Source organism: Osmerus eperlanus, chromosome 20 (assembly GCF_963692335.1).
Source record: "Osmerus eperlanus chromosome 20, fOsmEpe2.1, whole genome shotgun sequence".
Lineage (NCBI taxonomy): Eukaryota > Metazoa > Chordata > Actinopteri > Osmeriformes > Osmeridae > Osmerus > Osmerus eperlanus.
In genome coordinates this window covers 13719438-13741682 of record NC_085037.1, presented here as the reverse complement: position 1 = coordinate 13741682, position 22245 = coordinate 13719438, and the positions used below count along the sequence as shown (strand labels likewise).

Genomic DNA, 22245 nt, shown 5'->3' with positions numbered 1-22245 from the left:
GTTAAGACTGTTCTCACTTTCAATGACCAATAGACTTTGGTTTAACTATCAAAACACACAACTTTCATGATTGTACTTTTACTGGATCCACTGGCTATGAAAGAGTATAACATCTTATTGTTGATCTATTGATGTAAAGAGGGTTTCCTGAAGAGAAAAGATGAGTATGGCCTAGCTAGCCTAGCCACCTGGAGACACAGTCTTGCATTCATCCTGCATGTTTTCAACCAACATGGTGCAGTGCTGGCGGTCACCCCAGCCTGGTGGCATTTGGGAATTAGTGTCCCAGACTGAACTAAGGTCTGGCAAATGATTCATAACCCTCTCACCTCCCTGCTTCACAGAAGTTTGTAAACTCTGCCTGTCGCCTCCTGGAACAGTGGGTTTGGTTCAGACTCGAATCGCTTTGCAGTAATTAAAAGTGAAATGTGCTGTGTTAATGTGGGCTGTGTGAAGCTCTTGGGTTCCCGTCTGTCTCCAGGTAGGGGAGGCGATTAGATCCGGTGTGCCCGTCTGACATCCACATTAGTAGTTGCATCCATTTTCAGTGCCAGTCCCCAGTCAGACTGTCAGAAAGGACCCCAGAGTCAGAGGTGGTGCTGGTGTGAAGCTGGTTTAAGGTTATGAGGTGGACAGAATGTGGCCTGTTAACTCACTTTGCTGAAGGATAAGTTGTCTAAGTGACACTGGCTTCAAGAGAAAAAAACAAGTCCTGGAACTTGGAACTGCTAAATGTTTTCCCAAGAGCAGGGAATTCAAAAGGCTTGCTGGCTCCATTGAATGCCACTTATTCAAGTTACTGACAGTGCTCGCTCGGTGCGTCTTCACTAAGGAGAGCTCACCATTGTAGGTTCATTCCACAGACCTTACAGCACTGGGTCTAACTACCTTACAGCACTGGGTCGGTGGGTAGTGCCCTTCTGCTAGCTAGCTCCGGGTTTTAGCCTACATTCTCTGAGCTTAGCACATAATCCGTTCAGGGCTCTGATCAGCCTGGCTCCCAGGGCTCTGATCAGCCTGGCTCCCAGGGCTCTGATCAGCCTGGCTCCCAGGGCTCTGATCAGCCTGGCTCCCAGGGCTCTGATCAGCCTGGGTCCCAGGGCTCTGGAGCAGGGGAGGAAGGAAGACATTTGGGCATAAATCTTCACAGTCCTGCACCAGTGGGGCCCTGGAGCCCCACTGGCCCCAGGGCACTGGAGCCCCACTGGCCCCAGGGCACTGGAGCCCCACTGGCCCCAGGGCCCTGGAGCCCCACTGGCCCCAGGGCCCTGGAGCCCCACTGGCCCCAGGGCACTGGAGCCCCACTGGCCCCAGGGCCCTGGAGCCCCACTGGCCCCAGGGCCCTGGAGCCCCACTGGCCCCGGGACCTAAAGCTCACACCAGAGTTTTAGGTCCCGACACATCATCTGCTTTAGGATTTGATTGAGTCGTTGGAACACAAGTCCATCGGTCTGGGGGTGTTACACGGGAACATGCTGCCTTTTGAAGACAGTCCACCCTGCTTCCACACTGATCTTAACTGGTGTCTCTCTTATGAGATATAGTTTTCTCTCAATTGGATTTGATCAGGTTGTTCATGTAACAATGGTAGGTGACTGGGTTTAAAGGAAAAGCGTCTGCAGCATCCAGCCAGTCCTGGATCGCTCTGTCTGAGCCAGCACAGAGACGGCCAGAACGGGGATGAATCAGCACTTCACCTTTCTTCCTCGCTGCAGTTTTTTGGATGCCAAGACGACCTGCTTCCCAGCAGGACATGAGATGTGAGGGGCGTGAGAGTTGGGTGTGTCTCTGAGTGAGTCCAGGACGGAGGGACACACGACACCCACAGTCCCAGAGGCGGAGACGGCGTCCTGGAGAGGGGACCCTGTCCCTTAACCCCTCTCCTGTGTGATTCCCTGACTGTAAAGCAACGTTAATGTGATGTATACAGGACAGTAACTCACTAAGGACAGTGATTGATCAGATGCATTCCTCCCCTCCTATTTAAAGCAGAATGGCCCCTGGGCCGTGTTCTTAGCAGCTTCAGGAGTGGCTGTCCTCACGGTGCTGCTGTCCTCACGGTGCTGCTGTCCTCACGGTGCTGCTGTCCTCACGGTGCTGCTGTCCTCACGGTGCTGCTGTCCTCACGGTGCTGCAGTCCTCACGGTGCTGCTGTCCTCACGGTGCTGCTGTCCTCACGGTGCTGCAGTCCTCACGGTGCTGCTGTCCTCACGGTGCTGCTGTCCTCACGGTGCTGCTGTCCTCACGGTGCTGCTGTCCTCACGACAGGCTTGCTGAGGCGTCCGAGGCCATCTGAGCCCCCAGGGGACCCAGGCCAAACGTCTCTGTGGCGAAGTTGGTATTTCTCTCCTGGGATCTGATCTCTAACTGTATGTCCCCCACCTTTAACTGGAGATACTGGACCCTCACAACTGTCACCCAGTCCAATATCGTACTGGACCCTCACAACTGTCACCCAGTCCAGTATCGATGAGCAGGCTAGAACTCGTCTGAATAGTGTCCACACAGCGCTAACACTTGATATGTTGAAATGTGAAGTATTAGCAAACTCTTGGAACAAACCATTTTGGTTGACCATCTGAGAGAGACAGAGACTTATGAAGCAGAGGTTCATAGAAGTGTTTGTTGGTTCCAGAGTTTCCTAATAATAAACTCTGGTGTAGTATAGCTGCAGAGAGGTATACTGTGCTGTAAATATCCCCTGCCTGCACAGGGAGAGTGAATCCAGGGTGACTAACATAGATCTATTTTCAGACTGATGAACTTGCATCTCGTGTGACAGAGGCATTGTGGGAAATAGCAGCGGCTTGCCAAAATAAGATGTGTCATGGGTGGAATTTCTGGAACCAGTGTGACATCTAAGCTGGGCATCTAGGTAGCTCAGGTATTCAGCAAATAAATAGTGTTTTTAACACGACACATCCTTTGAAAACATCCATTCCCTCCTCTACTCCTCCACCTGAGGGAAGTCATTTATCACTTCCTATTCCTCTCTCCCTGTTTTAACATGGACCAGCTGTGAGTGGTTGATGGAAATAGAAACCAGGTGACCTCTCCCAATCTCCTCATAGACACGACATCTCATAGACAGCTTAGACATGTTCAACAGGTTTGCTTCTCGGAGAACATTCTGCCATTAGGGGGCGCTGGTGGTGCAGGTACTGCAGTAAAGCTACAGCTGGCTTTGCTGTTTCACTCAGTCACAGCAGTGTTTCCCTGTCCCCACACACACCCTTGTAGCTCCACAACTAGTGTGTAGATAAAGACTGTGAACCAAAATGTGGTGTGTTGGTCACACCACTCTCTGCAGCCCCTTCCTGTACTGCAGCTTCCTGTGATGCAGCTTCCTGTGATGCATCTTCCTGTCTGAGACTGGTGTCTCTATTGTTTCACCTTCCGTCAACATTGTAACTTTTTTTTAAACTGTTTACACATTTTACGAGTGTTCCTCTGTTTCTCCTCATAAACACTTATCTTGCTGAACGTGGTACTCTTTAATGCATCAACACTCACAATAGCCCTCCCTTTAGAAGGTGTTTTATTTACCCCTGCCCTCGGCTGGGACGGGGTTGTAAATACAGAGTAGAACCAGATGCCTATGTGTGTCAGCAGACAGGATCTGCAGGGACTGCAGGACCTGCAGGACCCAGAGCGTCTGATGCTGGGTTCTGCTGTTCTCTGTTCCATTCTGATGTCAGCGGGATGTTCAGGAAGGGGATGAAGGAGAGGATGTTCAGGGGAACATACCGATTGGTTGCCCATTCACTTTCAATAGGAGCCAATAACAAGCAACAACTCCAAGATCTTTGCTGACTGGAAAGCATGTTTGTTTTTCGAAGTTTAAACTGTCCAAAGATTATTTTTCTACATGAGGCGTTTAAGATGACCTTCTTTGCTGTATTTAGGGAGGTATGTGACACTGCTTGGATACAATTGTTTTCCCTCATTTATTTAGTATATTTCCACTCACATCTAAATGTTCCTCTGCCCTCCAGCCTGTGTCTGTCCCCTCCTTCCTGGCAGGAGACCATGACATTATAAACCAGCCTCATCGACCAGAGCCTGGAGATGCCAGGGTGACGCCCAGACAAGCAAAAACCTTCAAAGTACAGAGTCCCCTTCTCCTCCCCTTCCCCTCCCTCCTTCTCTCCCTCTCCTCCCTATCCCTCCCTCCCCCTCTCCTCCCTCTCCTCCCCTTCCCCTCCCTCCTTCTCTCCCTCTCCTCCCTATCCCTCCCTCTCCCTTTCCTCCCCTTCTCCTCCCTATCCCTCCCTCTCCCTCTCCTCCCCTTCCCCTCCCTCCCTCCCCCTCTCCCTCCCCTTCTCCTCCCTCCCTCTCCCTCTCTCTCTCTCTCTCTGTCTCTCTCTCTCTCCCTCTCTCTCCCTCTCCCCTCTCCCCTGCTTTTGAGAGCTGGATCCCAGATCCTCAGCAGTCCTCAGAGTGTGAAGTCTGGGAGTGATCTGATGAAACAGACAGGGGGAGAGAGAGGGAGGCCTGTGTGACGAGGGGTCTGGGGTGTCACTATTAAAGGAGTCTTTTAAAAGAAAAAGGGCTCTCTCACACTGTCAACATCAGGTTTACAAGGAACACAATAAATAACCCTCTCCAGAGGCTTGGTCTTTATATCCAGCACTAAATAAATCCCACACGATCACTATGGTGAGGTGGGCTGGAACCCAGAGCAGTTTTGCCTGGGGGTAACCAAATAGTGTTTTGGTAGTGGCGTATTAATCTGTGTTTAGCTCCTTAGTCACACCCTGAAGGATGTATCCGTATAACCTCCAGTCTCTCTGGCGGAGGCCTCAGACTCGCAAAGGAACCATTGTTGAAGAAACATAAGTTATTTTCTTTATGGCCTGTGTCAGAGCCTGCGAGGAGTGATGTTCTCCGGCACAATGGTGGATGATGTCTGTCGGTAACGAGGTGTGACACAAGCACACATTCCTGGAGACCCTCCCAGGGAAGAGGGAGGTGCTGAAGCTTCTGGGTGTTCATGGAGAAAAGGCATTCCCACATTTAACTATGTGAACCATTTCAAAACTGAAGATAAGAGCTAAGCAGAGGCGAGGAGCTTGACAGTGACTCTGTCTTGGTACTGGCCTCAGTCTCATGAATGAACAGTTGTTTCTTTACCATTTTCTCAGTTGAACTTCGGCCCAGTAGCAGCCTTCCCCTGGCTCCTCTGCATGGTGATGCGCTGACAGCACACTGCACTGCCGTGTCTGCGCTGACAGCACACTGCACTGCCGTGTCTGCGCTGACAGCACACTGCACTGCCGTGTCTGCGCTGACAGCACACTGCACTGCCGTGTCTGCGCTGACAGCACACTGCACTGCCGTGTCTGCGCTGACAGCACACTGCACTGCCGTGTCTGCGCTGACAGCACACTGCACTGCCGTGTCTGCGCTGACAGCACACTGCACTGCCGTGTCTGCGCTGACAGCACACTGCACTGCCGTGTCTGCGCTGACAGCACACTGCACTGCCGTGTCTGCGCTGACAGCACACAGCACTGCCGTGTCTGCGCTGACAGCACACTGCACTGCCGTGTCTGCGCTGACAGCACACTGCACTGCCGTGTCTGCGCTGACAGCACACTGCACTGCCGTGTCTGCGCTGACAGCACACTGCACTGCCGTGTCTGCGCTGACAGCACACTGCACTGCCGTGTCTGCGCTGACAGCACACTGCACTGCCGTGTCTGCGCTGACAGCACACTGCACTGCCGTGTCTGCGCTGACAGCACACTGCACTGCCGTGTCTGCGCTGACAGCACACTGCACTGCCGTGTCTGCGCTGACAGCACACTGCACTGCCGTGTCTGCGCTGACAGCACACTGCACTGCCGTGTCTGCGCTGACAGCACACTGCACTGCCGTGTCTGCGCTGACAGCACACTGCACTGCCGTGTCTGCACTGTTGCGGCTCACAGTGGGCCGGTTCACAGCTTGACTGTGGCTGTTGTTGTTGCACCATGCAGCCATGAGGAATCCACAGAGAGTTGTCAAGGAAACACCCCTATCTTTACCTGAGGGAGTGACAGCAGTGCCAGAGAGAGATTCTCTGTTCTTGTCTTTGCCACTGAGCCAGATTTAGACGCTGACAGTTAGAGATCTCCTCAGATGATTGTTTAATCACACAGTTCTGTTTTAATGAAAGAGCGAAGGTTGGGGTCTGTTCTGAAGGGGTTTCCTCTTGTGCTATGTCTGGTGCCAGGAAGAGGAGCAGACTGGCTGTGTCCTGTCTGGTGCCAGGAAGAGGAGCAGACTGGCTGTGTCCTGTCTGGTGCCAGGGAGAGGAGCAGACTGGCTGTGTCCTGTCTGGTGCCAGGTAGAGGAGCAGACTGGCTGTGTCCTGTCTGGTGCCAGGAAGAGGAGCAGACTGGCTGTGTCCTGTCTGGTGCCAGGGAGAGGAGCAGACTGGCTGTGTCCTGTCTGGTGCCAGGAAGAGGAGCAGACTGGCTGTGTCCTGTCTGGTGCCAGGAAGAGGAGCAGACTGGCTGTGTCCTGTCTGGTGCCAGGGAGAGGAGCAGACTGGCTGTGTCCTGTCTGGTGCCAGGTAGAGGAGCAGACTGGCTGTGCCCTGTCTGGTGCCAGGAAGAGGAGCAGACTGGCTGTGTCCTGTCTGGTGCCAGGGAGAGGAGCAGACTGGCTGTGCCCTGTCTGGTGCCAGGTAGAGGAGCAGACTGGCTGTGCCCTGTCTGGTGCCAGGAAGAGGAGCAGACTGGCTGTGTCCTGTCTGGTGCCAGGGAGAGGAGCAGACTGGCTGTGCTCTGTCTGGTGCCAGGAAGAGGAGCAGACTGGCTGTGTCCTGTCTGGTGCCAGGTAGAGGAGCAGACTGGCTGTGCCCTGTCTGGTGCCAGGTAGAGGAGCAGACTGGCTGTGCCCTGTCTGGTGCCAGGAAGAGGAGCAGACTGGCTGTGTCCTGTCTGGTGCCAGGAAGAGGAGCAGACTGGCTGTGCCCTGTCTGGTGCCAGGTAGAGGAGCAGACTGGCTGTGCTCTGTCTGGTGCCAGGAAGAGGAGCAGACTGGCTGTGTCCTGTCTGGTGCCAGGGAGAGGAGCAGACTGGCTGTGCCCTGTCTGGTGCCAGGTACAGCTAAGTCCTGACCGCCACAGTCCTGCCTGGGTCTTGGATCCACTCATATTTACTCTGATGGTGGGGCTTGTTGTCAGGGCAACAGGGATTTTGAGTGACCACGCCCTGCTGCCGTTTTCAGTGGTGACTCACAGTGAGGGTGATCTGACACACACACTAACACAAACACACAACCACACACACACACACACACACACATACAAAGACAGACATTGTTTTGCTCCAAAGTTTAACTTTAGTTTAACAGACGGATGGGAATAGTCTGTTCTAGACTGCTACCCTATTCGTCCTAGACTGTCCTGTCTGTCCTAGACTGTCCTATCCGTTCTAGACTGTCCTATCCATCCTAGACTGTCCCATCTGTCCTAGACTGTCCCATCTGTCCTAGACTGTGCTATCTGTCCTAGACTGTCCTATCCGTTCTAGACTGTCCTATCCATCCTAGACTGTCCCATCTGTCCTAGACTGTGCTATCCGTCCTAGACTGTCCTGTCTGTCCTAGACTGTCCTATCCATCCTAGACTGTCCTGTCTGTCCTAGAATGTCCTATCCATCCTAGACTGTCCTGTCTGTCCTAGAATGTCCTATCCATCCTAGACTGTCCTGTCTGTCATAGAATGTCCCATCTGTCCTCCAGGATCTGTCCTCGCCTGCTGCTGGGCTGTGTCAGGATGCCTGTGATGCCTTGTGGGACTGTTTGGGTTTCAGAACTAAAGGCCACAAGCTTCCATCAGCTGTCTGCCCAGTTTGCTGTCTCACAAGTTTGCTGGAAAGTTTTCTTTTCATAGGAAAACACTTCCTTACAAAAACATTCTCAAACTGACTCAGTCTGAGAGGGGAAGAATCTCTTGTTGCCTTAGTTGTGTCTAAATCGGATGCAGGGAAAGTGAATAAGTTGCAGAAATTGAATTTCAGGCTTCAGATAAAAATAATGCTTAATCTTTTGATGCTCATCCGCTGCAGCCTGTTTAAAATGAAAGTAAAATCGATTGTGATATGTTTACGCTTTCATCTTCTTACGTTTAACGTCTACTTTCTTTTTGGGCTTTGAAAGAACAAGCGGTAAAGTTTCGATTGGTACCGTATGTATTGGAGTCCTACAGTGCACCAGTCATGAGCGTGTGTAGAGACCTGCACACCTAATGCAGCTTGGGCTGAAAGGGTGTAACTCGGATAGACTGCTCCATGTGGGTCTAATCTCCTGGTTCCTATTACCCAGACCTAAGATGTGCCTGTGGTTGTTTACGATGGAAACACTGGATTCTGGCGACACACAACTTCTAAACACAACCCTCATCGAGCTGAGCTTATGAAAGGGTCTCAGATCTGAAATCATCTGAAGGGTGACAGTTTCACAAACGCACATTCGCAGATGTTCTCCTTATGCGTCCTTAATATCTGTTTATGATGGAAGATGATTCTTCTGCAATGTCGAGGCGCTCTGCCATGCCTGGCTCCATGAGCCAGGCTGTGTAGGATGCCTGTTCCCGTGGTGACAGAGGGCTGTGTAGGGCGCCTGTTCCCGTGGTGACAGAGGGCTGTGTAGGGTGCCTGTTCCCGTGGTGAGCGACAGAGGGCTGTGTTAGTCTGTTCCGCTGCTCCGCGGGCTGCAGGGGGAACTCTGCAGCAGACGGACAGTGGAAGAAGGGAGGCACAGTCATTAGGCCATGTCACACTTAACATGTGGCCTGCAAACAAGAATTGAAAGCAGTTATTTAGAAGATGTTTGTGAGAGTGGTACTGTGTGTGTGAGCCGTGTGGTAAACGATCATAGTGAAAGCAGGAAGGCTGTTATTCTGTCTTATGCCTTCCAGATTGCAAGTTGCTAGATATACGTCCTTACTTTACCACTTAAGATCTGGGCATTAATCTTGTTGATGTGGGTCACCTACTGTACGAGGCTCACTTTGGGTCATATAGAGGAGGCTCACTGTGGGTCATATAGAGGAGGCCTGACGAGGCCTCACAGCTGAACTGGGACTCTCAGTCTCTCCCTGTCCAGAGGTGCTTCATCCAGGGGCTGCAGATCAGTCTCTCCCTGTCCAGAGGTGCTTCATCCAGGGGCTGCAGATCAGTCTCTCCCTGTCCAGAGGTGCTTCATCCAGGGGCTGCAGATCAGTCTCTCCCTGTCCAGAGGTGCTTCATCCAGGGGCTTCAGAGTCACACTGAACAGGGTGCTACACCTGGGATAAATGTTTCAGGGTTGCAAAAAAAAATCACGTTATTAAAAGCTCTTAAATGGAGCTCAGGCCCATAAATTCTAGTCCTTGTGAAAAAAGAAAAAAAGAATAGTTGCAGTCACATGGTGCCACAGCAGTGTTAATGTGAGGAGGAAGAGAGAGAGAGGGAAGGAGAGACAGAAAGAGGAAAGGAGAGAGAGAAAGAGGATATGTTGACAGGATTGAAAATGGGACAGACCAGGACCTCTTCTACTCTACACTGTGAAAGCAGAGTAACAGGTGTTCAGGCCTCCATCTCCCATGCTCCCGTCCTCTATCTCCCTCTCTCTCTCTCTCTCTCTCTCTCTCTCTCTCTCTCTCTCTCTCTCTCTCTCTCTCTCTCTTATTCTTCTCCTCCTGCTGCTCTGGAGAGAGATATGGTACACTACTGCTCTGTCAGCAGATATTCTAGGACAACTAGAGCATTGACCATGGTCTGGAACCCATGGGTTTTCGTTGAGTCTTGTCACTCCTCTGGGAATGTGCTGACTGTCAGAGGAGATTTCCAGACATGTCCTGTGCTAACGGCAATGAATATCATTCCACAGGATGTGAGGTGGTTTAGAATGTCCTTTTAATAAATTCAGAAAAAATGGTACTGAATAGAATTTAACGCTGTAGTCTGGATTGGGCAAGCACATGCCAAAGTCCTCTATTTTTCAATACGGCATTTGCAAGGAAGTGGTTTGATGCAGCTTTTACGGAAAAACCATCAGAGCCGTCATCGAAATACAATAGTTTGAACAAGACCCTTTTTCCAAAAGGTGCTGAGAATCAGAATGTAATGCCTGTTTTAGGGTTAGGGTTAACCCTAACCAAACATGTTTTTGTCCTGTTGGAATTCTGGAAGCTCTTGTTCCTCACGTAAAATGATTATAGTTTGTAGAGCCAAACATGGTTCTAGTCCAGTTTACACTGCATGACGTATCTTAACAAACCTCACTCACAAGGGGATTCGACCTCTGTCATTCCTGAACCATGCATGTTGACAGTACATCACTTCACTTCCAGAGGTTATATTCCAGACAGAGCCCGCTCTAATCTGCAGGACAAAGATCTGTGCAGCACATGGCTCCTAGCAGAAGCCCACAGCTGTCAGCATCATGCAGGGAAAGGGAGTTGCTGGTGTAGGTTTCACTTTCTAGCTGCTAAAGGAGTTTGGTGGCCTTTGCTCTGATTTGTTTAGTTATTAAAGACTCATAGCAGTCACACACTGTAGCGCAAATCTCTCAAGCTATTTCTAATTATTTTTAAGAATAAGAATGATCTAGGCATTTTTTATGGCTCTATAAGAAGTTAAACGTTTTAACACTGTTTTATAAATAACCTTTCATTCATCGTTCATCCATTACATCTTTGATCCCCCTCAAGACACTGACTCAGTTGTGTCGTTCATGTCGACCGCTCAGCGACTGGGGGAGCGCGCAGGCGTGAGGGAGCCAGGGAAGCCAGGGCTTCTGACCTTTATCGGTTTCTTCTGCAGGGTTCATGAATGGAGGCGTCTTCTCCTGTCTCCTCTAGTCCTGGGGAGTCAGGAGTCAGGTGGCTGAGCGGTTAGGGAATCGGGCTAGTAATCTGAAGGTTGCCAGTTCGATTCCCGGCCGTGCAAAATGACGTTGTGTCCTTAAGCAAGGCACTTCACCCTACTTGCCTCGGGGGGGAATGTCCCTGTACTTACTGTAAGTCGCTCTGGATAAGAGCGTCTGCTAAATGACTAAATGTAAATGTAAATGTAGCACTGCGTGCCTAGCAGCCCTCATCCTCTCCCACCGGCTATTTTGAGGCGTGAACGGAGATCTCTGTCTGTCTACAGAAAGCCGCAGCTGTAGCGAGCTTGGATGGTGATGATATGATAATGGATCATGCATTTATAGTTTGGTCATAGCTCATTATTTGCTGATGTTATCAAGATACCTGTGGTAAGAGGTGTTGGAGGAATGTTTTTAGTACTGTGATTCAGACTCACTCCAACACTCGCTGATTCACACACACACACACATCAATCATTAAACACATTACTGTACATGCAAAAGCCTGTATGCAGAGACATGCATGTTGAAAACGACGTGTGATTATTGTACAGTAATAACAGCTCATATTAATGACTACTGAATAAGGTCAGTATGGAAGTAAATTAAAGTTTTAAGTTGTAATTAATTCATGAGTATTTACTAGGAAACCCCTATAGTTTGTTTGCAGTTTACAGCTGTTTCGTACAACATCTACACATGAGGATTCAAAATACTGCACATATGCATTCTTGGCAAACTGATTAGAGGTGTCGAAACTAGTCGAAAACCACAACCATTCTTTGTAGCGTGCGATTATTCAGTTCGGTGATAGTTTCTGAGTTAGAAATCCAGTGCTGAATTCAGAGCAGAAGTGCAAGAACCAACACCCCCCCCCTCCCCCTCTCTGGAGCTGTTGGGACATGATGTTCCTTTGCTGAACTTAACATGTACACATGTGCTAGTATGTGCAACATGTTTTTTCAGTTCTGTGAGTGGAGTTTGGACATCTGCTGTGGAATTCTCCCCCATTTTGAGCTTCTGTTTGCCATCCTAATCTGTGCATTGCCAAAGGTGAAGCAAAGTTCCACCAACATGTGAAGTTGGAACAGGAAAACACACAGTTACATCTGCATTCTACATGAAGAGAAGTGTTGCTGCACAGGCAGGGTTTGTATGCGATAGACCTGAAATGTTGGATAAGCTTTCAGCCTGTTGGAGGCATTGGACAGACTGTCTCATGCTTTGTTCGGGGGTTTCAGCCCCACTCTGCGGCAGTGTGAGGGGGTGTGTCCGGGCCTGGTGGGGGAGTCCTCTTCAGGCACACAGTGTACGAACACATGTGCTCTAATGCAGAGGAGGTGTGTCCCTTCTCCCTCTCTTGCTAACTTGCTTGCTTGGCGTCCTTCCTTTTGCCTTCCCTGCGTGTGCGTGCACACCCTCTTGCTTGCAGCTTGACTCCAGTCCGGGCTGTTTCTCCCCTGATCCAAGAGAAGGTAGGAGGGATTGGGGTTTTTTACTTTTCTCCACGCTGTCCAAGACACTTTATTACTGCAGGACTGTACTTTTTGTACTTCCAATGACTGGTTCAGAGAGATTAGTTTAAGGGGGAGCTGTTTTTGTACGTTTTGTTGCACTGAATTCCAAGACAGGACAAGACTACTGTCAAAAGAACACATTGTAACATTTTGTACTTTTTGGTAGAATCTAGTTGAAAGCATCTGGTAGCTTATCCTACCTGTAGTATCTTCACCACTCACACAAGGTACGATACTCAGTGTGCCTGACATCTTTTGTTGTTGATCAGGCAATAATTCAAAATGGTGGCTGGCATGGTAATGCCCATAGCGGACCTCAGGGCCATCTACGAGCTCCTCTTCCGGGATGGCGTCATGGTCACTAAGAAGGATAAGCGCCCCCAGTGCATGCACCCTGAGATCCAGGGGGTTGCGAACCTGAAGGTGATCCGGACCATGGGCTCCCTAAAGTCCCGGGGCTTTGTCCGGGAGACGTTTGCGTGGAAACACGCCTACTTTTACCTCACCAACGAGGGCATTGTTTACCTGCGGGACTACCTGCACCTGCCGGCCGAGATCGTGCCCTCCTCCCTGCAGCGGATCCGGCGCCCTGCGTCCACCCTCGACGTGATGCGCCGGGCAGCCCGGGTCCAGACCGTGGAGGGCCCCACCTCCTACGTCCCCAAGCCCAGGGAAGGTCGGGAGAGCCAGGAGGCCATGGTGGAGCGCCAGGGCTACCGGCACAAGCGAGGGCCGGGCGGGGAGGAGGAGGCCGTTTCGGACAGGCCCCCGATGAGATTCAGAGGCTCCTACCAGCCCAGAGGCCCGACGGTGGAGCCCGGCGTGCCCACGCAGACCTTCTTCAGGAGAGGCCAGGGCCTCCGCAGGGGAGAGGAGCGCTGGGCCGAGGAGCCAGGACAGGGCAGAGGAGGCTTCAGAAGCTCTAATCTCCCACCAGAGAACAGGGCTGTCAGGCCTCCGGCTCCAGCCAGGGAGGTCAAACCACCTACTCCTGAGATCCCCGTCTCTGTTCCATTGGAGCCTAAAATCCCCAAGGAGGTGCTGGTCCCTGCGGCTGTGGATGTGGAGGTGTTCCCTCCTGCCCTGGCGGCCCCAGTGGTCATCCCTTTGGTGGAGGTGGAGCCTGAGGTGCTGGTGGTGCCTGTGCCTGTTGTGGAGGAGGTAGTTGAGTTGGTGAAGGCAGTGGAACCGGTTGAGCAGGTTGAGATCAAACCAACTGTGGAAGAAGAGGAGCAGGAAGAGGAGCAGGAAGAGGAGGAGGAAGATGAGGAGGAGGAGGAGGAAGAGGAGGTTGTTACTGAGGAACTTGTCGAGAAAGCCTCGGCTTGGTTGGAAGAAGAGGAACCAAAGCCTGCCGTTAAGGAGCTGGCTGAAGAGCTAACCGAGGAGGCCATCCAGCCTGCTGTAGTGACAGAAGAAGAAGAGATCATTCAGGCGTTCCACGTCAAAGAGATAGAAGAAGAACCGCACAGAGCTTCTGAGCCTGAAGAAGAGGAGGAAGAGGAGGAGGACGAGGTGGAGGAGGAGGAAGATGTGGTCGTTGTCAAGGATGTCACTGAAGAGGAGGATGTGGTCGTTGTCGAGGACGTCCCTGAGGAGGATTCCTCCGACGAAGATTCTCTGCAGGAAGTTGAGATCGAGAAAGATATTGAGATTCTCGAAGAACCCAAAGAGCTTGTTCCAGAAGCTGCCATTGAGGAGCTGGAACCCGAGCCAGTCATGCCTGCCGCTGCAGAGGAAGCTGAGAGCCAACCTGTCGTAAACACAGAAGCCATGGAGGTCGAGGCGCCCATCCCCCTCACCAAAGCTGACACACCTGACCCAGATTCTGACGTTGACTTACCTTCCCCTCCGCCCTCTGTCTCAGATGACGTCACAGACCTCTCAGAGCAGCACGTGGACTCCGCGGCCGAGCACATGATCCACGAGGAGACCACCGTGCCCGACGCGACACCCGAAACGTCATACATGCTGACGCCGAAAGCCGTCACTGTGACCGAGGAAGTCGTCTCGACAACAACCATTTCTCAGTCGTACGGTGAGACTTCCACGACAGCTAACATAGTGTCAGATCTCGGGCTTGAAAAGTACGCCTCCTTCGAGGCCTCCTTTGCGGGCCCCTCTGAGTGCCCCATCGCTGCCCTGCGGAGCTCCCTGCCACAGGGAGACTGGGGCTTCCTCACTGAGGATCCCCTGGATGAGCAGGAGGTGACAAAGGTCTGGCCTGACTCCCTAGAAGGTTAGAGCTTATCTCCTCCACCCTCCTTCCTGCTTCCTCTGTCCGTGATGTCATACGTGTTGCTGTGGGAACGGTTTGTGTTTGTAAATATGTTGGAGGAGTTTCTATGGTTAATTAGATTTGATAGTATTAGAAGTAATGGCCTTGTCATTTTACGGTAAACAATGACGATTTTGATATTGCTTGGTTGTGGATGCATGCAACACATTCAATCTACTGTTACATTGTTTTTCCTTTTAAACTCAAATTGATATCTTACTTCCTGTTTTTGATATTGGCATGCGATTGAATTGTTATTTTTGTGTTGTATGTGTCAATGTTGTTCACCATTTAAAAATACTTTCTTTTGAACAGAGGACTGCCAAAGTGCTTGAGATTCACATCCAAAATTTAACCTTGTAAAGAACGACACAGCATATTGTGATCAAAGGTATGGTAACATCTATTCAGTATACAAACACCTAGGCCTTCTTGTCAAACATCTCATTTCAAACTCATGGGAACTAATATGGAATTGGTCCCTCCTTCTGTACCGGCCTCCACTCTTCTGGGTTAGTTTCCCAACAGACTTTGGACACTGATACAGGAATTTGCGTCCATTCATCCAGAAGAGCATTAGTGAGGATGGGCATTGCTGTCGGGTGATTAGGCGTGGTTAGCGAACGGTGTTAGAATTCATCCCAAATGTGTTGGGGTGTAGAGCAGGGATCTGTGCAGGCATGCCACATTATCAATCTGTTTAAAACACGTCTGTATGGATAATGCTTTCTGCATGGGTTTGGACCAGGCCAGTTCCACTCAAAGCATACATCAACTTGCTGGAGCCCCCAGGCAAAAACCAGCTCCATACCTCCCCAAAAAATAAGAAATCTTCTAACTTAATGCTCATTGAATTACTTCAATACTTCAAACCACGTTATCAAAACAAATGCACAGTGCTTGGATTTGCTTCAGCAAATACCGTAGGAAGGAGCCAACAGTGTAGCTGTTCTGCTGCTAACTGTCGCTAGCTCTCATAAGGACTGCTGCTAACTGTCGCTATCTGTCGCTATCTCTCATAAGGACTACTGCTATCTGTCGCTAGCTCTCATAAGGACTACTGCTATCTGTCGCTATCTCTCATAAGGACTACTGCTATCTGTCGCTAGCTCTCATAAGGACTACTGCTATCTGTCGCTAGCTCTCATAAGGACTACTGCTATCTGTCGCTAGCTCTCATAAGGACTACTGCTATCTGTCGCTAGCTCTCATAAGGACTACTGCTATCTGTCGCTATCTGTCGCTATCTCTCATAAGGACTGCTGCTATCTGTCGCTATCTCTCATAAGGACTACTGCTATCTGTCGCTAGCTCTCATAAGGACTACTGCTATCTGTCGCTATCTCTCATAAGGACTACTGCTATCTGTCGCTAGCTCTCATAAGGACTGCTGCTATCTGTCGCTATCTGTTGCTATCTCTCATAAGGACTACTGCTATCTGTCGCTAGCTCTCATAAGGACTGCTGCTATCTGTCGCTATCTGTCGCTATCTCTCATAAGTACTGCTGCTATCTGTCGCTATCTGTCGCTATCTCTCATAAGGACTACTGCTATCTGTCGCTAGCTCTCATAAGGACTACTGCTATCTGTCGCTAGCTCTCATAAGGACTGCTTCTATCTGTCGCTATCTGTCGCTATCTCTCATAAGGACTGCTGCTATCTGTCGCTATCTGTCGCTATCTCTCATAAGGACTACTGCTATCTGTCGCTAGCTCTCATAAGGTCTACTGCTATCTGTCGCTAGCTCTCATAAGGACTGCTGCTAGCTGTCGCTATCTGACGCTAGATCTCATAAGAATTGCTGCTATCTGTCGCTAGCTCTCATAAGGACTACTGCTATCTGTCGCTAGCTCTCATAAGGGCTGCTGCTAGCTGTTGCTATCTGACGCTAGATCTCATAAGAATTGCTGCTATCTGTCGCTAGCTCTCATAAGGACTACTGCTATCTGTCGCTAGCTCTCATAAGGACTGCTGCTAGCTGTCGCTATCTGACGCTAGATCTCATAAGAATTGCTGCTATCTGTCGCTAGCTCATAAGGACTACTGCTGTCTGTCGCTAGCTCTCATAAGGACTGCTGCTAGCTGTCGCTATCTGACGCTAGATCTCATAAGAATTGCTGCTATCTGTTGCTAGCTCTCATAAGGACTGGAGCAGCAGTGTGAGCTGGGCCCAGCCCGGCTGTGCTTTTATTTACTTTGTGCATCAGGGCCCCTTTCTCTCCTGCTCTTTGCATGGGCAGCTGTCCTGCAAGCCTCCTCCATGATTTATGTATCCTGCAAATATTTACAAATGCATACTTTCTCCCCTCCCCCCCTGCTTCTGGCCCCCTCCACACCCCCTGTTAATGAAGAGAAGTTGGGTGTAGAAATGAAGCTCCTCTTATGTAATTTCTTGCTGTGAGCTGCAGAGCCAGGCTTGCGTTTCTGGGATTCTGGAAGATTCTTTCATCATCTAGTCAGAGCAGAAATGAGTGCAGAGGCATGTGCTCTATGTTTAACAGTGGGGTGACTACTGATTCCAAATGTATACAGTAAAATGGAGGTAGGCCTATCTATATCACTTAAGCTAACAGAAAGCTTGATTCTCGTGGCTAATAAGGTACTAGTGATTGACTGGTTGTGTGTGCACCTTTTTTCTGCAACGTGGAGAAATGAGAATGGCATTTGAGGCCTACCAGTTGTGTGTCTATTTGCATTTTCTGCAAAGATCTTGTGAGCACAGGCTACGATTTGTACAACTGTCTTTACCAACAGAGCCCCCGTTTTTTTAAACAAGTATTATACAATATAATGACAAACAACTGAAATCCTTAAAACAGTATCATTATATTTATACGATGACATACAAAACATACCGTATGAACATCATACGTTCTGATATTCTTTTTTCTGATATCATCGGTTATTCTTCCAAGTACTTTTAAAACACATGTCCTTGAACGTCTAGTTATATAAAAATGTATTTCCACATGGGTCAGTTGCACACCCTCATGGACACTGTTTCCACAGGCAGCAGATCTTTATGGAATTCCTGCTGCCATCTGCTGGAGGAACAACTTTACTTGTTGTCCATGGGACACTACAGTACACACTGTATATATCTGTTGTACTTTATGTCATTGGAAACAAAACTAAAAAAGTCTTACTTACTCATGCGGTTTATGATATTCCATTTTCAGAATACCTCAGTATAATTAGATTCAGCGTAATGAAGTTTTAGTTTATAAATATTTGTTTATCTCACAACTTTCTTGCTTCCTTCTCATCATCGTCTCCAAGTAAACAGAACATCCCTTCTCGAGCCTCTCTCTCCACACAGCCTGAGATGGTTTCATGCCGGGGCTGTTTAATGACTAAGCAGAGATTGGGAAATCCCTTCAGCTTTTCCTTTTTTTGTACCGATCGGGGCGAGGGCTCAACTTCTGCATGGAGTCCAGATGCCACTTTAAATCTGGCCTGTTTTCCCAGCCTCCAGCCTGCTGCAGTAATAAACCACCAACAGTAGACAAGGGAGCCTCATGGATTAAACTCAGAGAACTTTCCTCCGCTGTTTGAGTTGTATTGTGATATGAGTTATTTACACGCTATGACCGGCACTGATGATGGTAGAAACTTCATGGAAGCTTTGATTCATCAGAGCCAAGGTAGGAAACTTTGTTTTACCAGTGGTACACTTCTGTGTTTTTACCAAGAGGTGTCAGTATAGAAATACTGTGCTGTGACTCCAGGGCTGCTTACAGGGTGGGTGGGTGGCAGCACTGTATCACTTAACATAAGGAGTACTCCTCACATAGGGGTTGGGTCGCCAAAACACGGCATGCCTTAACATCCTCCAGCACAATTAAAAGCACGACTTGATAAGTGAGTGTTTTAATATAACCAAAGGTACTCATGAATTAATCTCTACTCACCATTGTGGTCATTTGATACAGAGGCTCAGTTGTAGCTTCAGATTTCTTCTGGAGACTTCCAGGCACACCGTCTGGTTGTCACGGGGATCATGTTCCTGTTATAAATCCTAGGGGCGTGTGCCGGACTGAGAACTTTCTCACTGGCTGCCATTTCGTGTTTCACTCTCAAACAGACTTGGACCCACAGAGCAGGCTGGTGAGGGCAGCGCTCAAGGCTGTAGGAACAGCATGTGGAGCCCTAAGACACGCAGGAGGTAGAGATGTTCACAGTATTGTCATGTTCGTTGTTCAGGTCATCAGGGTAGATCTGGGATTAGCTGTGTTTTCCTCAGTCATAGTACAGCCCCTACTGTGCTCTACGGTGTGGTTGTGTTTTCTTTCTACGGTGTGGTTGTGTTTTTTTCTTTTTTTCCTCATTCTTTGCCTTTGTTGAAATGAAAAGTGACAGAAACATATACATCTGACGCTCCACTCTGATGGTCTACCAGCCTTCTGTAAGCAGAGGCCCACATTGTACCGTTTAAACCAACTGGCTCCAACTGAGAGCTCTTTGTTAGCGGTTGGTTGGCAAAATAATTTTTTCCGTACTTAGTCTCCATCCTGTAAGAAAATGAACATCCCCTGGTGGTTACACAGCCCAACCCATGGTTTCCATCCAGAAGAAGTTCTATAAAGGTCTTCTAAACCATGTTGGCCGCTTCCACTGGGGATGGTTTATCGCAAAACAACCTCTGAGTATTTATTAATTATCAGTAAGTACGCAGAATGACAGAAACTTGTTGTATGTTGTTTGTAGAATTTACTTGGGTATTTCAACACCAGCTTTGCACACATGTAATTGGTCAGTTTCTCTCATTCTTCCCTTCAGATACGTATAGTATACAGTGAACAGCTGCTCTGGATTCTTTATATAACGTTGTCATTGACTGTGCCTGTGCCCTGTGTTGTGTCTATTTTGGCCCCTTTAAGAGATGCATCTCGTGGCATGGTTTTAGGTGTTGGGTTACACTGTGCCATTTAGAGTGTAACTGACACTCAAACTAAAACTCCAGTATATGGTCTGTCATTTCATTTGGATGAATGCGGTGGGTCGCTGTCCTGCTGGAAGACCAAACCATAGCTCAGTTAGATTTTCCTGGCAGAGATGGGCAGCTTGTGACCTCAACCCTCCAGGACCTTGATGGAGTCCTTGTTGCCAATCACCCTGACAGCACCACAAAACCACCACCAAACTTCACATTGACGATGAGGTTATTTTCTTCATGGTTATTTTTGACTCAAGCCCACTTCTGGTGTTTGTTTCCAAATAGCTCTCTGTTAGTCTCATAAGACCACACAACCTGCTTCCAATCAAAGTTCCAATGACATTTAGCAATCACCATGTGTCTACTTTTGTGGTTTGGTAACTGCAGAAGCTTTCTTCTGGAAACTGTTCCTTTTGGCATGGACATAAAGTCTGATTATAGTTGTGGAGACTTGGTGACACCTTATGCAATTTTCCATTTGTGATCCTTGGAGATTACCAAGTCAGCTATCCTCCTCACTTTGTGTAGGGGTCAAATACACACATCCTCATCCAGACAGATGCATCTCTGCTCCAGTTTTAAACTGAATTATTTGGAATAGTAAAGATGGCGTGGAGCTAGAGCCACTGTCTGACCCATGAAGGTCAGCCTTCTGGCTCACTTCATGTGTGTGTTCTCTGGTCTTTCCCGCGTGTCCCCAGCCCCTTAAACACTGCGGGAGCTAAACCGGCATTATGGCCCAGTGCAAAATGACGTCATGGATGAACACTTACTTTTGGAGTTCCCAAGAGACTCATTCCTCCTGCTTGGAAAATCCGTCAGTTACATTTGAGCTGAATTGAATTTCTAGGAGTGACAATGGTGGAATCCATGTTTTCGAATAAAATAATGTATTCCTTTTTTCGTAATAGGCCTAACCGTTTTTCTTAATAACTGTTAAACTCATTCTTAACGATCAAGTTTAGCGACGTGTTTTATTTGTGTGAGATCTAGCTGATGAACGATGACCATGCTGTTCGTATTTACAGTGTGTTAGATAAATGACTTTTTGGAAGCACACGGGGAAGGAGACTTTTATTGAGAGCATGACCATCTGAGTCGAACTGTTTAGAGAAAAGTGCGGTGTGCTTGGCTTCTGTAAGATCTCCGATTATTTTTTACTACAACGAGGCTGCAGCAAGTACAGTCCTTGACCGTGAAGAAGTAAAGGAAAGAATGCAAAAACGAAAGAATGATAGGGTAGACTAGACGACTAGTCGGAGAGAGGGAGGGATTGTTAACGTTAGTAAGAGGAGGAGAGGGAGAGTGCGGGACAGGGCAGGGAGCTCTGAAAGTCTGAGTCACACCGAGGGAAAAAAAGAAAACGTTTGTTCGCGCTGCTATCTCCGCAAAGTCGCGAGCAAGTTGGCTGCCGCTGTCGTTTTAAGTCCGGCACCACACCCCCAGCCTTCCTCTCCTGGTTTTCCACTCCCCCCTCACCTTTCCCCCCGACCCTCCCACCTGTCTCCGGACTGTACAACCACTCTGTTCCAGGCCTCATGCCGGCTAGCCCCCCTGGAAACGTGTTCCCAACCCTGGTGGTTGTGGGGCACGTAGTTACTTTGATCGCTGTTTGGCAGTGGAGGATACGTAAGAGACAAGGTAAGACGGCAAGAAATAATTTTGTTCAATGCTTACTCCTGGCATGGTGACGCAGTTGTTTCTGTCTGACCTGAGGGGTTAGAGGGGGGGGGATGAGATGTGAAGTTTGAGAAAAAGAAACCGGTCACTTCTACTCGTAGTGACTTGCTCCTCTTCTTGTATGTGTGTGGATCACACTCCCTGGTTCCCCCCTCTCCCTCTCCCCCCCCCCCCCCCCTCTACATTTCCTGCTGTGTCTAAGGTGGTTAACCCTGTAAATGCTGGATGTAATATGACACCGTGGACCTAGAGAATTCTGGGACGTTCTGCCTCGTTGTATTCCAGACTTGGAGTTTCAGTCTCAGCCATAATATGTCTGTCCAGTGGGTTTAATGACATCCAGATTTGTGTCCTGGTGTTTGAGAAAAGTGTTTTATCCATGGTTGATCTGAGTAGGAATCTAAAGGTTACTTTTGCAGAACTGTTGAGAAGAGGGGAAAACTATTAACATGTCACATGAGATGTGAAAATGCTTGGCATATCTTTCCTCTGTTGCTGAAGTCCTTCTGCTTTTGGTTATCCACCCATTCAACAGCCCCAACCTCCCTTCCTGTGTGGCATGTTCACAATGTAAAAAGCGAAAATGTACTTATGCTATTAACAATTAAAGAGCGCTGGTGTGTCTGTGTCGTTTAGCGGGACAGACGTGTCATGTCAAAGTCACCCCTGTCAGCCCCTGCCTCCCAGCCCCTCCCTCCCAGCCCCTCCCAGCCCCTCCCAGCCCCTCCCAGCCCCTCCCCGCCCCTCCCCTCCCAGCCCCTCCCAGCCCCTCCCAGCCCCTCCCAGCCCCTCCCAGCCCCTCCCAGCCGCCCCCAGCCCCTCCCAGCCGCCCCCAGCCCCTCCCAGCCCCTCCCAGCCGCCCCCAGGCCTTGCCTGCATGCCTGGCTGGCTGACAGCCTGCAGGTGTGCAGAGACCATAAACATGTTTTACCTGAGAGGGGGTGGATGAAACAAGACTATCAACCATTCACTTAAGACAGCCAATGAC

The 22245-nt window shown here is 49.4% G+C and overlaps 1 protein-coding gene across 6 annotated transcripts in view; it reads left to right on the top strand.

The window, feature by feature from the left end:
• pleca (plectin a) overlaps positions 1–22245 on the top strand; it is a 73746-nt gene that overhangs the window by 8044 nt on the left and 43457 nt on the right. For 2 of the 6 annotated variants that reach the window (XM_062486527.1, XM_062486526.1), the window contains exon 1: positions 20877–21218. The exons of the other annotated variants lie outside the window; for them this stretch is intronic. In XM_062486527.1, coding sequence (XP_062342511.1) covers positions 21116–21218 — 103 coding nt within the window. In that variant the 5' untranslated portion in view covers positions 20877–21115. Of the gene's footprint in view, positions 1–20876; positions 21219–22245 lie in introns of those variants that run through there. 6 annotated transcript variants of the gene reach the window in all.